This window comes from Diaporthe amygdali (assembly GCF_026229845.1).
Source record: "Diaporthe amygdali strain CAA958 chromosome Unknown NODE_40_length_369474_cov_65_526704, whole genome shotgun sequence".
Classification (NCBI taxonomy): domain Eukaryota; kingdom Fungi; phylum Ascomycota; class Sordariomycetes; order Diaporthales; family Diaporthaceae; genus Diaporthe; species Diaporthe amygdali.
This window is the reverse complement of record NW_026517060.1, coordinates 266,291-279,851: the sequence shown is the minus strand read 5'-3', so window position 1 is coordinate 279,851 and position 13,561 is coordinate 266,291. Positions and strand designations below refer to the sequence as shown.

General features: G+C 51.0%; 4 protein-coding genes across 4 annotated transcripts; all 4 read right to left on the bottom strand.

Moving 5' to 3' along the window:
• Nucleotides 1-118: 118 nt before the first annotated feature.
• J7T55_007246 (uncharacterized protein) lies at nt 119-5,603 on the bottom strand (the record flags this gene model as incomplete). Its single annotated transcript, XM_053133956.1, has 12 exons — nt 119-1,350; nt 1,409-1,619; nt 1,677-1,749; nt 1,803-2,433; nt 2,870-2,931; nt 2,990-3,036; nt 3,911-4,105; nt 4,210-4,461; nt 4,540-4,817; nt 4,919-5,169; nt 5,227-5,258; nt 5,340-5,603. The coding sequence occupies 12 exons, from the start codon at nt 5,601-5,603 to the stop codon at nt 119-121; spliced, it is 3,528 nt and encodes a 1,175-aa protein (XP_052988290.1).
• A 1,409-nt stretch (nt 5,604-7,012) lies between these two features.
• J7T55_007245 (uncharacterized protein) lies at nt 7,013-10,003 on the bottom strand (the record flags this gene model as incomplete). Its single annotated transcript, XM_053133955.1, has 1 exon — nt 7,013-10,003. The coding sequence occupies one exon, from the start codon at nt 10,001-10,003 to the stop codon at nt 7,013-7,015; it is 2,991 nt and encodes a 996-aa protein (XP_052988289.1).
• Nucleotides 10,004-11,416: 1,413 nt separating this feature from the next.
• J7T55_007244 (uncharacterized protein) lies at nt 11,417-11,914 on the bottom strand (the record flags this gene model as incomplete). Its single annotated transcript, XM_053133953.1, has 1 exon — nt 11,417-11,914. One exon carries the CDS (start codon nt 11,912-11,914, stop codon nt 11,417-11,419), a length of 498 nt encoding a protein of 165 aa, XP_052988288.1.
• A 99-nt stretch (nt 11,915-12,013) lies between these two features.
• On the bottom strand, nt 12,014-13,105 carry J7T55_007243 (uncharacterized protein; the record flags this gene model as incomplete). Its single annotated transcript, XM_053133952.1, has 2 exons — nt 12,014-12,244; nt 12,308-13,105. 2 exons carry the CDS (start codon nt 13,103-13,105, stop codon nt 12,014-12,016), a joined length of 1,029 nt encoding a protein of 342 aa, XP_052988287.1.
• Nucleotides 13,106-13,561: the final 456 nt, after the last annotated feature.

Genomic DNA, 13,561 nt, shown 5'->3' with positions numbered 1-13,561 from the left:
TTAAGTAGTCAGCAACATGAGCTGCGCATATTCTGATGTGAACGATCGAATTTGGTGAGATTGAGGCACCATTGCAGTCGCGTCCTGCCAACTTCAAATGGCTCAACTGCATAGTAGATTATCCTTGAGCCGGGGGTGGGATAGGGAAGTCCATAGAATCGGAAAAAATGAGCATAGCCTCGCGGACTGGTGCGCCCTCCCGCCATTTTTCCAAAACCAGTTGAAGATAACAGACCTCTGGATCATCAGGGCCAGAGTGCTGCACAATTTCCTTCAATATCTGACTGAGAACCGCAACGGACTTGGGGCGATTCCCCGACACAAACAATATGTTGACCAGCATTAGCTTTGCATTCAGATCGTCGCGGGTCTGCGGCCCTTGGACCGCCGCCTCGTCATTCAAGATGAGCAGTGCCAATTGTTGGGCTTCACCCCACCGCGCCCCGTGTGCGAGCTCCGTCGCTAGGTTCGCGGCTATACCGTACGTTTTTGGGTCAGCGACTCCAAGAACACGAATACTCTTCTCCAGGGCCACCCTTTCCAGCTCCTCGGCCTTCTGCTTCCTGCCCTTTGACCACAGCGTACCAGCCAGGTTTTCCTCGGCGATGATGGTGGTTGGGTGGTCTGGCCCCATCGACTCGGTGAGCGCATTAAGCAGTAGTATTTCGAGCTCTTCCGCCTCGTCGAATAACCCCTCGTGCCATAAAGCTGTTGCCAGGTTTGACATGGCCTGCTGGGTGATGGGATGCGCGGTGCCCATGGACCCCGAGCTAAGCTTAAATAATCGCCTTCCCAGATTCACCGCGTCTCGATGGTTCTCTTGACCTCGGAGAACGCAACACAAGATGTCCATAGCTGCCAATGTTTTGGGATGTTCTTCCCCAAAGACATTCTTCAGAGTGAGAAGAACTGTCCTTGTCAGCTCGTCCGCATCCTGAAGTCGGTTCCGCTGAATATGAACCCATGCAAGGCGAAGCTGGTATGTGAGAGTGTCCGCGTGTTCAATACCCAGAGAATGTCTCGATCGCTGCACGATATCTCTAAGAAGAGCTTCTGCATCCCTCCAACGCTCCTGACCCTGCGACAGTGTGGCCATGTGAGCCATGGCGACGAATGTGTCGGCATGGTTCTCCCCCACCTGGACCTCCCGTATCTTGATGACATTGGCAGCCAGGCGCTCAGCATCCTTCCAACGTCCACGGAAACGATATACCGTACTTAAAATCATCCTGGAGAGCAGAATCAGTGTGTGGTAGGTGCTCAGGCTGGCGTCCAAGTCTTCCATCTCCTGTTCAAGTTGAGTCTCCGCCTCCTCGAGGATGCCTTGATCTTGCCACTCCCCGGCCAGATCTAGCCAGTCCAAATTTGCGGAGTCCTCTAGCTCTGACAGCAGTTCAGGCTGACGCACTTGGTTGGAAGGACCGCCTGGACCCCTCACAGCGGTTAAGGATGTTGAGCGTCTTTTCCTCGTTTCGACGGTTGCCGAAACCTATATGGTGGCAGACCGCTGCTTGTGCGCCCAAGTTGCCAGTACGCACGTGCTCGTCTATAATCTGCGCTGCAATATGGCGCCGAACCCTGAAATCGGAACGGTAAAAATCGCAAAGCGACCTCCCAAGCTGAAAAGACATCAGAATATCTTCGAAACGGTTCATTGCTCCCTAGACTTGTATTACCTTGAAATCACTGCTCCTGAGTGGCCGCTGCGGCAGCTTGACGTTGAGGCTGGGGGGAGTGTTGGACAAGTTCCTAAAGAGTGTGTGTTGCTTTAGCACATGCAAAGCCTTGATTTCGAAGCATACAATAGCCAATTTTCGCGAACGCCGTTCTCCTGGGAGTTTACGAACCCGTGTTCAACTTCCACGCAATCCCCAGAGCATGAGCTCTGTAGAATCGGTTTACGATCCCCAGGATCCAAGCTCCGTAGACTCGCCTCGCGTTCCCCAGGATCCAAGCTCAGGCTTGTTGCGAAGAAGTCCTTCAAGGCAGTCTGGTAGCGCTCTGACAAGGAAGCCTCCGAGTAAACGAGCAGCTGAGACTGGGTCCTGATTTCACCGCTTTCCTTGAGCATTATGAGACGATCCAGCGCCGTTTCGTTTACGTTCATTGTCCCCGTCGCCACTGCTACTGACGTGTCACGCTTGTCTTGAGCCTCTGGTCTGTCCCTACGAAGCCAAGGGTGGAACATCAGCCAGAACGACACCAATCCAAAAGAGTATATGTCGGTCACTTTGGCCTGGGCTGGATTCCACTCCTTAGCTGACCTGTCGTGTTCTGGAGCGTTCCAAGGAAGCGATATTGGCAGCTTCAATGGATGGCTTTCACTGCCGTAAAGGGTTGAATATCCGAAGTCAGCTACCCGTACGGTATAATGACCCGGGACGTCTTCAAAGACAAGAACATTTTCGGGCTTGATATCTCCATGTATGATATCTGTCCGGGTCTCAGCGTCAGGTTCTATTCTCATTATGTTGAGGCGTTTGCTCTGGCGATGTGTAAAGCTTACTAAGTGCATGCATGTCTTGAATTGCTTGTCCAATCTCGAGTATGAACGTGTACCGTTGAAGAGAGTCAATATTCCTCCCCGCATGCGAATCTAGAAAGTTACTCAAGTCTCCAAAACGTGATTTCTCAAATACAAAGACAGGCCAAGGCTTTCCGTCGAAACCTGAGATGTCCCAGCAGAGTCCTAGCAGTTGAACTATATTCGGGTGAGTTTCTAGATCTGGATTGCCCAGTACAATCAACTCCTGCATTAAAGACCGGAAAATCTGCTGCTCGGGCTTTTCGCACTGGTCTTTGTGCGAAACGCGTTTGAAGGCTAGGCTGGTGGATCTGTTTGCAAGGCTTTGAGTTATACTGGACGTACCACCAGTCCCGATTATGTCGCGGGCGGCGTCCCAGATGACAGGCAGAAACTCTACATTGAGACTTTGCGCTGTTGCGAGAAAAGATAAAATGTTGAATTCGTCTGGTGACGCGTGCAAACCTGTAGCGAAAGCCCCGGTTGTTGATCGCGTAACTGACAACTGCCAACTGACAGTCCAGTCGTAAGTTATGGACATTATGACTGGTCTGACAAGCGCATGCCGGTATTGAGAATGGACACAGTATGGCAGCAGATTGAATAGATTGTGCAAAGGTAGAACCGAGCAGATACTTAAGTCGGGAAATCCAGTAGTGCCCTCTTGAATTGGCGAAGGCCAGCTGAAACTCGACATGTTGGGCACCAACGAAGCATTCAGATTGCGGAAACATGCAGGGAGATGACCACCCATTGGGACTGTCTCACCACACCCTGGATGGTGCTGTGTCACCACCTTTGCCCATTGTACTACCTCCCAATGTCCAAACCCAAAAGGGGAAACAGTTCGGTCGATCACTAATGCTGGCTAGAGGGGCTTGAGAACCAGCCGGTAGAGTCTTGCCTTGCGTGGATGCACACGTGTTGACTCCAGTTTATGGGGTTTCAGAAAGACCGCGAAAGCAATTGAATGCTGCACACGGGAACCAGAGACAAAGACATCCCGATGAAATGAAGACGCCTTGGAAAGAAATTATAATGGGCGTGGAAACGTTTCCATTTTGTGAGGGTCAAACGTGCCCACAGGCTTGGTTTGTACGAGACCCAATTCTTCCCTTGCGGTCCCAAAACCAGTAAGCCAATGCTGTGCAAGTGGCAAGAATGATAGTAATTAAGGCAGCAATCCACGACTCGCTGTGGACTCGAAGCCTTGAGGCACTGCTTTCGTTGCCAGCACCCCCAGTTTCAAACCATACAAGGGTGGTACTGAAGAAAGACTAAAAAGGTCAGCGAATATACTCATAGATTACAATCGGCTTCTCCCCATGGGAGATGGCATTTGGGAGAGGGACTCAAGTCGGCATGAAGAGGCATTCTGAAACATACGAGAACCAAGTTCGCAGGTAAGTAGAGCATTGCAATCAGTGTGGCGATCCTCATCGTTCGAGAGTCTTGATACGTCTTGTCAGATATGGAGGCCATGAATTTCGTCTCCGCCGAGTCTGATTGGGCAATTGTGGCAAGATGCACGCCGTTTTTATGTAAAAGCTCTTGTTGGTAGGACTTGAGGATATCGTCATACTATGACAATGAGTATTTGTTCACTAACAACACCGGGCCCTGATCTGGGATAAACTTGCCATTGATTTTGTGTCGCTTGATATGTTCAAAAGCTTTAAGATTACCCGAGAGTGGTTCCTCAGCTCATTGGCTTGGTTCTCTAGCCTAATTTCAAAGGCCTGCTGCATCGTGGATGGGAGATCACAAAGCGCTGAGATCTTTTTAGCATATGCTCTGATGGCTCTGATGGTGTCCAATGTGTTCGTGAGTATACACTGCGCATGGTAAAGTTTGTGTCTTAGGGTATGAATGTATTGTTTTGATGACAGACTGAACCCGAATTCGCCGTACGGTTTGCAGATGGAAACTTCCAATTCCTGGATTTGAATTCTATTAGAGTCATTTTAGGCATACCCATAGGATGTACCGTTGAAGACCCAGCTCAGGGCACTTACAAGATCCCGCAGCCTGTCCGCGATGTGGTTCAAGTAGTCTCGCCAGGTTTTGAGGCTGATGGATAGGTAGATGAGGTGGATATGAAGTGGGTGCACATGATTCTCGTCCAAGACTGTTGATACTTCTTTGTGAAACTCCTCGGGGGCCTGAACAATGACGCTACTCGCTTTCCTGGTCGATATCGAGACCTTCACATGAATGGCAGATTGTCTGCAGGACCAGGGATCGTCCAGAGCACGCCCGTGACGTTCGAAGTATCGAATGTTGTAACAAATGGCTGTTTCATTTAGACAAGTCAGCTTGATTACCATTGAAAACACCACTTATTAACTACTCTGCTCCGGCACAGACAGCCTAATTCTGGGAATTGCAACTGACAGCTGATGCCTTCTTTAGTGCCTTGAGGCATTGGCGTGGTGCAGTCGCTGTTCATGCAACTTCTGGGTCGCGATGACAGATGCAGCTGACTATAGCAAGCCATAAAATTCTCATCGTGTGATCTTGACTTCTTTGCGAACCCCCGAACGATCTTAAGAAAGCAAGGCATAACCTTATCGAGGTCGCAAATGGCCTGGAACATGTCCGCCGTCACATCTATCCGACTCCATGAATTCAGTCGATGAATCATCCTGGTCTGTCAGCATATCAAAACAGTTAGGATGCGGGTCTGGTCTTTTCTCACTCACATAATCCTGGAGCAGCTTCGTGCATCATCACCCTAAAAACAGCGAAACAAAGACGTGAGCACAAGCAGGTCCTGTGCCCCAGCCGCCGTACAGCGCCGCACTGGCATACTTACAGACAACAGCGTTCGTAACACCTGTGGGTGCGCAACCAGAACGGGTTGTTGTCGTCTCTGTCCAGAAATGTCGGATGGTGTTGTCGAGCGGAAACTGTACAAAACGATCTCCACTTTTGATTGGGCCGGTTCCGTAAGGAATACATTTTCTAGTCGATAGCTCGCTTGGAGCTCGAGGTTTCGAGGCTCTGCCCAGTATAATACGTCACTTGCTGGTGCCAGCTCACTCAACTCGTGATCGTTTTGTTTGAGAGCCGGCGTCATGTTGACAGTGCGTTCAGTCGAATTAGCTCCTTACATGATGAAGTTCAGCGTAGCGATGTTATTCCACTCTTTTAAACTCCTCAAACATCTCGATGAGGATCATGTAATGCGGCAAGATTTCCTCGGCCCCAGCCAGGCTGCCCGTGGCGCAGTTGCTCCTGCGGTCGATGCTGAGGGGCCTGCATCTGTGTCCTCCCTGATTGGGCAGCACTTGCCCAGCCCATGCAGCTCTGCAGTTAATAGTTGCCTGCTGTGAAACCTCGTCCGACATATTGCCCGACATCTCTTATCGTAATTTCCCTCATTTCCATCAAATCTATGGTCTTGACCCGGACTAGCGCTGAGTGGCAATGCATATTTCACGCCCGGCCAGCCGGCATGGCTGCATATGATCCACGGCCACGACCCGTACAGGAATGATGTTGGAATGTAACACAATGTCGTTTGGTGTGCGAAATCTCCATCGCTTTTCCGTGCGGACAACTCAGGCCTCAGAAGGGCTTGGCTGCCGCCTGACCTCCATTCGCTACCGCAATATATAGCTCGGCGTCGCCACCACCAACCATTTCCCAGACTCTCCTAGGGTTCTCAAGTTATTGGCAGGACCCAAGCTGATTTTCAAGCAGTTCTCAACCCTCACACTAAGTGATACTGCCATACGGCATACATATACATCGGACATGGCTGCGACGACAATCCTTGAGGCGCGGTACGTTGACCGAGCCAAGTTGAACAGCTTGCTACAATCTGTCTTTGGAGCCGGCTCTTACAGTGTAACGGTAAGTTCTTCTGCAAGTTCGTGCAAAATTATGCCAATTCCTAACATTTACCAGATGCAGGGTGATACAATAGCGGTCGCAGCAGGAAGGAAGCTGACAGAGGTGAGTTCCCATGAAAGTCTTAAGTAATGGATGCTGATCAGCCACAAAATTGAAGACTGAAATCGAGACTTTCACGGTGAACAAATAGGAGCTGGCCGGGGGGGGGGTGGGAGGCTCAATCCGTCGATTGACACGGTGGCCGGATCTGGATCGTACACAGTTCATACGGGCTATCTGGCACAAGCTAGCTGGCAGATTTGTTTTTGTCTGCCGAGCCCTACCCGCTTTTACAAAGACCTATTAACTACACTCCGATTAAGAGTATTTATATCATGGTTAGGTGCCTACTCAATCACTCTAGACCCGCCTTGCCACCATGCAGCCCCTGCAAACGTCCCTAGACTTAACATTTCCAGCCTCAAATGAGTCCATTTTGACAAGGTTGAACAATCACAATATCGAAACCAAAGGGGGAAAAAAGATTATGTTGATGTGGTCGCTTTACAACCATTTCCTCACAATTTGTTCAGCCTTCAATCCACTTTGCCCCCGGGATCATACAACTCGGCCGTCCTGGGTGTTCAGGGATCAAATGGGCGCCAACGCAAGACATTCCAAGGGCTCAACGACACTTTCAATAAATCGACCCAGGATAGCAGTATCTGCAGCCAGATTTCTTCCTTGTCTTGTCTGTCCACCTCCTGGCACCTTTAAGCTGCCGCTCAGGCACTGCGTCACCACATCTGTGTACACCTTTCCCATCTTCGATCCCAACCTTGTCCTGCAGCGTCTGACGTGCTCCTCTCGAAGTTGACCTGCGTTCATCTTTTGATATTTAGCACCAGAAATCATTCCGGAAAGGGAGCGCCAAAGACCTATCTCTAGGAGGACGATACCTAGGCTGTAGTAGTCAAAGTCGATATTGTATCGGCCACTGCTCGCATACTCGGGGTGTTGGTAGTCACTGGCGGCGTCAAGATCCGGTCCATCAGTTTGCCACAAGCTTCCATCGGGCCTGCTTTTGTGCAAACCGATGAAGTAGGGCTCCTGTAGTTCGCTTGGAAGAGGCAATTCTCGAGGCTCATGCGTGAAAAATAGGATATTGTGGGAGTTGAAATTCTCGTGAAGCCATCCAATTGTGTGAAACTCTTTCAGAAAACGGGCCAAGGACGCAGCCAATTTGAACTTATCGCCAAGCAGTGGCTGGGGTTTGGGTTGACTTTGGCGGCCAGAATCTTGATCAAGGAGGGTGTGAAGCGGTGTGGGTTGTGAATGCATTCCCGGTGGTACCCGATAGACAAAGCCGTACCCGAAATTTGCGTCGCTCTTTTCGAATATCCCCACACAATCCAACGTTCGTAAGCCCTTCGGCCTCTCCACCATTCCGAAGCTCTGTGCTCTGAGGCTCATTAGGAGGGTACGTTGCTCGGGCGTGACCTGAGCCTGGTGCCACTTCATGACATACCACATCCACTCGACCAGAACCGGCGACTTGTCAAATTCGAGCCTCCCGATCCCCCATGATCCTGTGGTACTATCTATCTCGGTAACATCAGATGCGTTGAAAAGCCGAGCATTTGGAGCACCGTCATCGAGGCAGCGAAGGGGATCATTAGAATCTATACCCTGCGGGTCGAGCGTTGTCAGGCGGAGCCGGATTGTTCTCATCATTGCCAATGCTTTGGTAGTATAGAAGGCCGAGAATCTCGCTGACGAGAGCACCTGTTCGAGGTCTTCCAGGTGTTTCGTATCGTCTGTAGCCAGTACAAGATGCTCCCAGTAGTCCCTGGCACGCTTTGCGAGGTCAGGCGGCAGCAGCCGCCAAAGCGCGGAGACGCAATCGTCGATCTCACTCTCGAGGATCGTGTTGTCTGTGGATTCATCCGCCTGATACAATTTGGAGAACATGCTCCTCATAGATTCAACGCCTTCATCGTACATTCTGTCCAGGGATGTCGAGAGGCTCTCAAGTTCCTGCTGCCAGGATCCATCGAGTTTTAAGACATTGCCCCAAGCCACGAATCGTGTTCGAATCAATTCACGAGCGGGCGAAGATTGATCCCGGCAGAAGTTGCAAATTGCATCTTTAGTGGCCCCAAAGTATGCCTGCAGACTCATGAAGGTGAGCTTCTGGCTTATGTTGGAGATCGTTGGTCTTTGGAGCGGATCTCTCGTCAGAGCCTGCAAACACAAGTCCACCAGAGGCGAGATGACGCTACCGCTGGCCCCTCGGTTCGAAAGCGTGCGCAACCACTGGACGACTTGTGTTTTCACACTGCCATCCACCTTGTGGTACAAACTTGTTTCCCATCCGCTCACGCTGGGCTCCAGGCGTTTGTCACTAAACTCGCTGACTCCTGTGCTTCCCAGTTCAATATATGTAGCAATATCAGCGAACAAGCATCCCATAGCCCACACATCGATCGATCGTCCAACTTCTTGTGAATGCAGGTTGTCCATACACTCGGGAGCTAAATAATCTCCGACTGTCTGGAACCAGGTTGTCTGAGATTTAATCCCAGGATCTTTGAAGTTGCCGAGCCCAAAGTCAGCCAGAATGAAATTATATTGATCTACCAATATATTGGCCGGACGAATATCATGGTGGTATCCGATGCCGTCGAAGTCCACGCCGTGCTGATCTTGGTTCAGGTGCAAGTTATGCACGCTAAGCAGCGCGGAACAAAGTCCACGAAGGGCCGAATAGAAGGTGAAGTCGTGTTGGAACATAACGGGTCTTTCTTCTAAAGACAGAAACTTCTTCAGGTCCATCTCCAAGCGAGGGAACAGGAAGTTTTGCTCAATACCATACGAGTAGGAACCGAGAAAAGGGATAATGTTCGGATGTCGAAGTTGATTCAATAACCGCAGGCACATCTGTTCTTGTTGATACGCCTTCTTGCTGATTCTTGTTTTCAGCCTCTTTAAAATAAGCTGGACGGGGCTCGTCTGTTGGGGGAGGGCAGGTCGACAATCAGTGAATCGTGATACAGAGTCATCGAGTTTTCGCAATCCAAATCTCGGAGAACTCACATGATCAGGTACAAAGTCTTGCTGCGTAGGCCAGACACTAATCGTCACAATTTGACCAAAACTCCCCTCGGCAAGGTCATGTGGTCTGCCAACCAAGGGGAGAATCCGATTTTCTTCGATTTCGAGGTGGTGCTCGTGCATCTTGGGCGGAAACCGGAAAGGTAGAAGCCTCCATTGCTCTTCTCGCGCAAGCCTGGCTCCAAAGTCAGGGGCCGCTGTTTTTGCTAGCTCCTCACTGAACGGCAGTCTATCATCCAAGGCTTGATGAGCCCGAAACGATACGATGTGGTCCTCTTTCTCCATCCAAACCAGGATCGCGAAAGTTTTTACTCCTGCACAGAGAATTGCTTCCACGAGATTAATACGCTGGTCTGGACGACAACATAGCTGTTCGACTGCTTTCTGAACGGCGGCAGGGGTAAAAGTTGTGCGCAAGCTGGTCTCTGGAAGGAACCATCTCTTTGAATCTGAGCGGACCATATTGTTTTCCATCTGCTCTCGTAGGACTTGGATGGAAAGCTTGTTGTTGGCTGGAGAACGTTCCATTTTGACTTCAAGCTTAGGAGTAACCGAACTGAGTTGTGAACAGCAACAGCCGTAGCTTTAGCCTTAGGTGCGTGAATAATACGATCACTACAACTTCGCCTCATACTAATATTTTCTTTCAAGGCGCAAGAATAAAATGGCATGTCAAGGCGCCCTGAGGGGCCAGGACAACATTCCGTGACGCATTCGGCTGCCCTGACCGCCAAGGTTGAGGCATGCGCAGCTCAGCTCACCGGTTGAAAACTTGCAGGACATGTGCAACACACCCATAGGGATGATAGGTTGTGGAAGCAGACAAGTCCAAAGGTGGCTGACGCTATCTCGTTATATCCGTAAGCAACCCGCGAGACGTTCTTCTCTATGCCGGTATCATCCGACCAGTTCTCTTGCACACTACTTCATGCTGATCGAGCGGTATTCCTAGAACAAAGTAAAGCGACCTCTGCACTACGAATGACAATATGTTCTCACGAATGCCAAAGTCAACTTCTATCTGCCTATTGTGAAGCACATCTCCTGTTGAAAACACCCAAAACGTTCAGTTATCTTTCAAGTCAACCGCAGAAAGGATGATGTTCGGCCATCCGTCTTTTGGCAGCCCGTACGGCACGTACATACCTAAGCGTACACGTATCGCCTATCGCTTGCGATGTTCACACAACATAGTCATAGGGCCACAGCATTAGACACTTACCCGCACTTCTCTAAATTACAGGCTCAATATAACCTCTATACCAAATATAACGAAGCTATCTGAATCATGCAACATCACAAATCTGATTTCGCTGTATCGTTAGAGGTGTTCTAAGTCCACCACCAGAGCGCACCAAAATAATAGCATTTCTTATACTTGTCCCTGTCTTAGCCATTCTTGTAACTAAAAGTATGGTCTGCACCACTTCTTAGTCACCCTGGTCTCAAAATTTTGACCTCTCCTCGATTTCGCACAAGATTCTTAGCTTCACTGGGGGCTGGCATATGTGATGCAAGTTGATGTGCCACTTAGGGTGTCAGATCTACACTCGGCCTCTTATAGAGGCATTCGATGGCCAGGATTGTTAAATGCGACTGTATCAATTCGTTAAGCATATCGCGTGAAATTGAACGAACTGCGAGTCCTGGGAGCGTCTTTCGTACTGCGGGCGCAAAGGGGCTCGAAGAGAGTAGACAGAAGCTTATGACATCGTTTACTCGGTCCTCTTGTACCAGATGGGAGAGTAATAGCGTGATCTGTTTCATATTGACAAGTGACACGATAGATGGGCTCAAGGGAATAGGACGAAGAGCAGTGCGAGAAGCGGCAAAGGGCAAAGCGTCAAAACTAACCTAGAGCTCCTAAATAATTCATTAGTTGGTTATTCTTACTACATGGCACTCAACCCGCAGGCGAAAGCCATTTTTATTTCGACTTCTTCAGCAGTCACTCTTGGCCGACTTAATAATCAAGACCCAGTCAAAGTCCACACCTCCATGGCTCGGCGGCGTAAAAGTCCTGTTGCCTTCAACCACGAAAGAGCCGATGACCTGCAGCTCGGCCGTACGTGGGTCGAACCACTGCGCCGTCGCGTTGACACCAGCCACCCCCCACAACTCGACGACATTGTCAAGGTCGACGCTGAAGGCGTCCCCCCAACCGCTGTAAACCCAGTAGTGCCCGTCGGTAATCATACCGGCCACAGAGCGGTCGGCCTCGAACGAGAGGACGTCCTCGGTCGCATTGGCGGGGGAGGAGATGATGTCTCGCGCGGGCTCGAGAGCGTTGAACTGCTCGGCGGACAGGCTATCAAATATTTTGACGACGTAACCCGTCTGCTTGGCGCCCGGCCAGTGGATGGCCTCGTGCCAACTGGCGTTGACTGAGAGGCCCAACTGCGGCTCCATGTAGTGCTCGGGGCCGGCGATGAGGGACATTTTCTCATATGATTGTTGGACGGGAAGGGAGCCAAAGGTGATGCCGCAGGCGCCCGAGAGGACGGCCGGGTAGAACCCGTGACGCACGTCTGACGCGTTTCAGAGCGGCTTGCTCCCGTTGAACGAGTTATGGGCGCCTTCGTAATGGTTCTCAAGGTCCATGACTGGGCCGGGGAATTCTTGCCGCATCTGTATAATATTCTCATAGTTTTTGCGGGAGTCCCAAGGGCGCAGCACGGTATAGTTGGCGTCGATGCCGTTGGGGTCAGGCCGCTCGTGACCGGACTGGACGCCATCCATGGAGAGGTTCCCGAAGCTACCATTGATGTACTGCGATACAGATCAGCAGGGTTGCGTGAAGAAAAAGTACAGTGCCAGGAGGAATGAGCGTACATTATGGCCATAGGGGAAAGGTGTGGGCGGATCCACGATCCAAGGACTCGTTGGTTGGAAGGTCACAAAGGCGTTGTAACCCTGCAGCGCCTCCTCCTCTCGGAAGCCCTTCATCATAGCAGCCCAGATAGGCCTCGTGTCCTGAATAGGGTCGAGGTAGGACAACGGATCCGAGTCGGGGTTCTCCCGCCAGGCTGCGCGAGCCTGGGGGACGTTGTCTGCCCAAAAGGCGTTGGTGTCTCCGCCCATCATCTTGGGGATGCCAGCGTAGCGCTTTCCGAGGAAACGCCCGAAGACCTCGGCATTGTCCTCGTTAAACAGCGTGTAGGTAGTGGTTCCGTACCAGCCCGTGTTGACATAGCGGCCCCAGGTCGGCACGAAGCAGATGAGAACGCCGTACTCAGCAGCCCTAGTTACAACCCAGTCTACGAAGGAGAAGTAGCCCTCGTTGGGCTGTGTCACGTCCTCATTGTCGATGGCCAGGTCTCCATAGAAGTTGGGGATGCTGGTGACATTGTACTTGGACAGCAACACGGCCTGGATCACGTTGAAGCCCTTGGCAGCACGGTCCGCAAGGTAGAGGTCGACATCGGTGCGGTTGAGCTTGTGGAAGAGCTCCCAATTGGTGTCAGCGATCCAAAAGAAGGGCTCGTTGGTCTTGGTCCTGTATAAATAACGACCATTGGGCGACGCAGAGATAGCCACATTCGACCAAGGGAGTTCTTTGGGAACGGCCGAGGCGAGTGAGAAAGTCACCAACGCGACAGCGCAGACAAGCAGATCGAAAAGGCGCGCCATGTCGATCGCGTCTCTGAATCTTGGGATACGATTGCCAACCCGGTCAGCATCCCTTGGACGTCCATTCTGAGTCCCGTTACATTTATATATGCTACATACCGGCCGTGCGTCGGATATCAACGCGGACCACACGGTGGAGTTGTGCCAGAGATCAATACCCTCTCTGGCATGACTACAAAATATTACGATTTGTATTGATTTCCACATTTTCTCAGCACTTGATTGCCGGGAAGGGAGGGTTGCACCTTTCAGTCGGGCTGTAATATTGATCATCGCTCTTTACTTCTCCAGTCTCTGCGCGTGACCGCGGAGGTGGTGGAGCTATCTCAATCGGGCCGGACCTTTCCCCCCTCTTACTACCCCATTCTCCGGGTCACGCCACGGGGACTCAGTGGGGACTTCATGCAGACGCTCGGCTATTTTTTGTGCTGGCTCACGTCTAAGTTGCATTTTAAG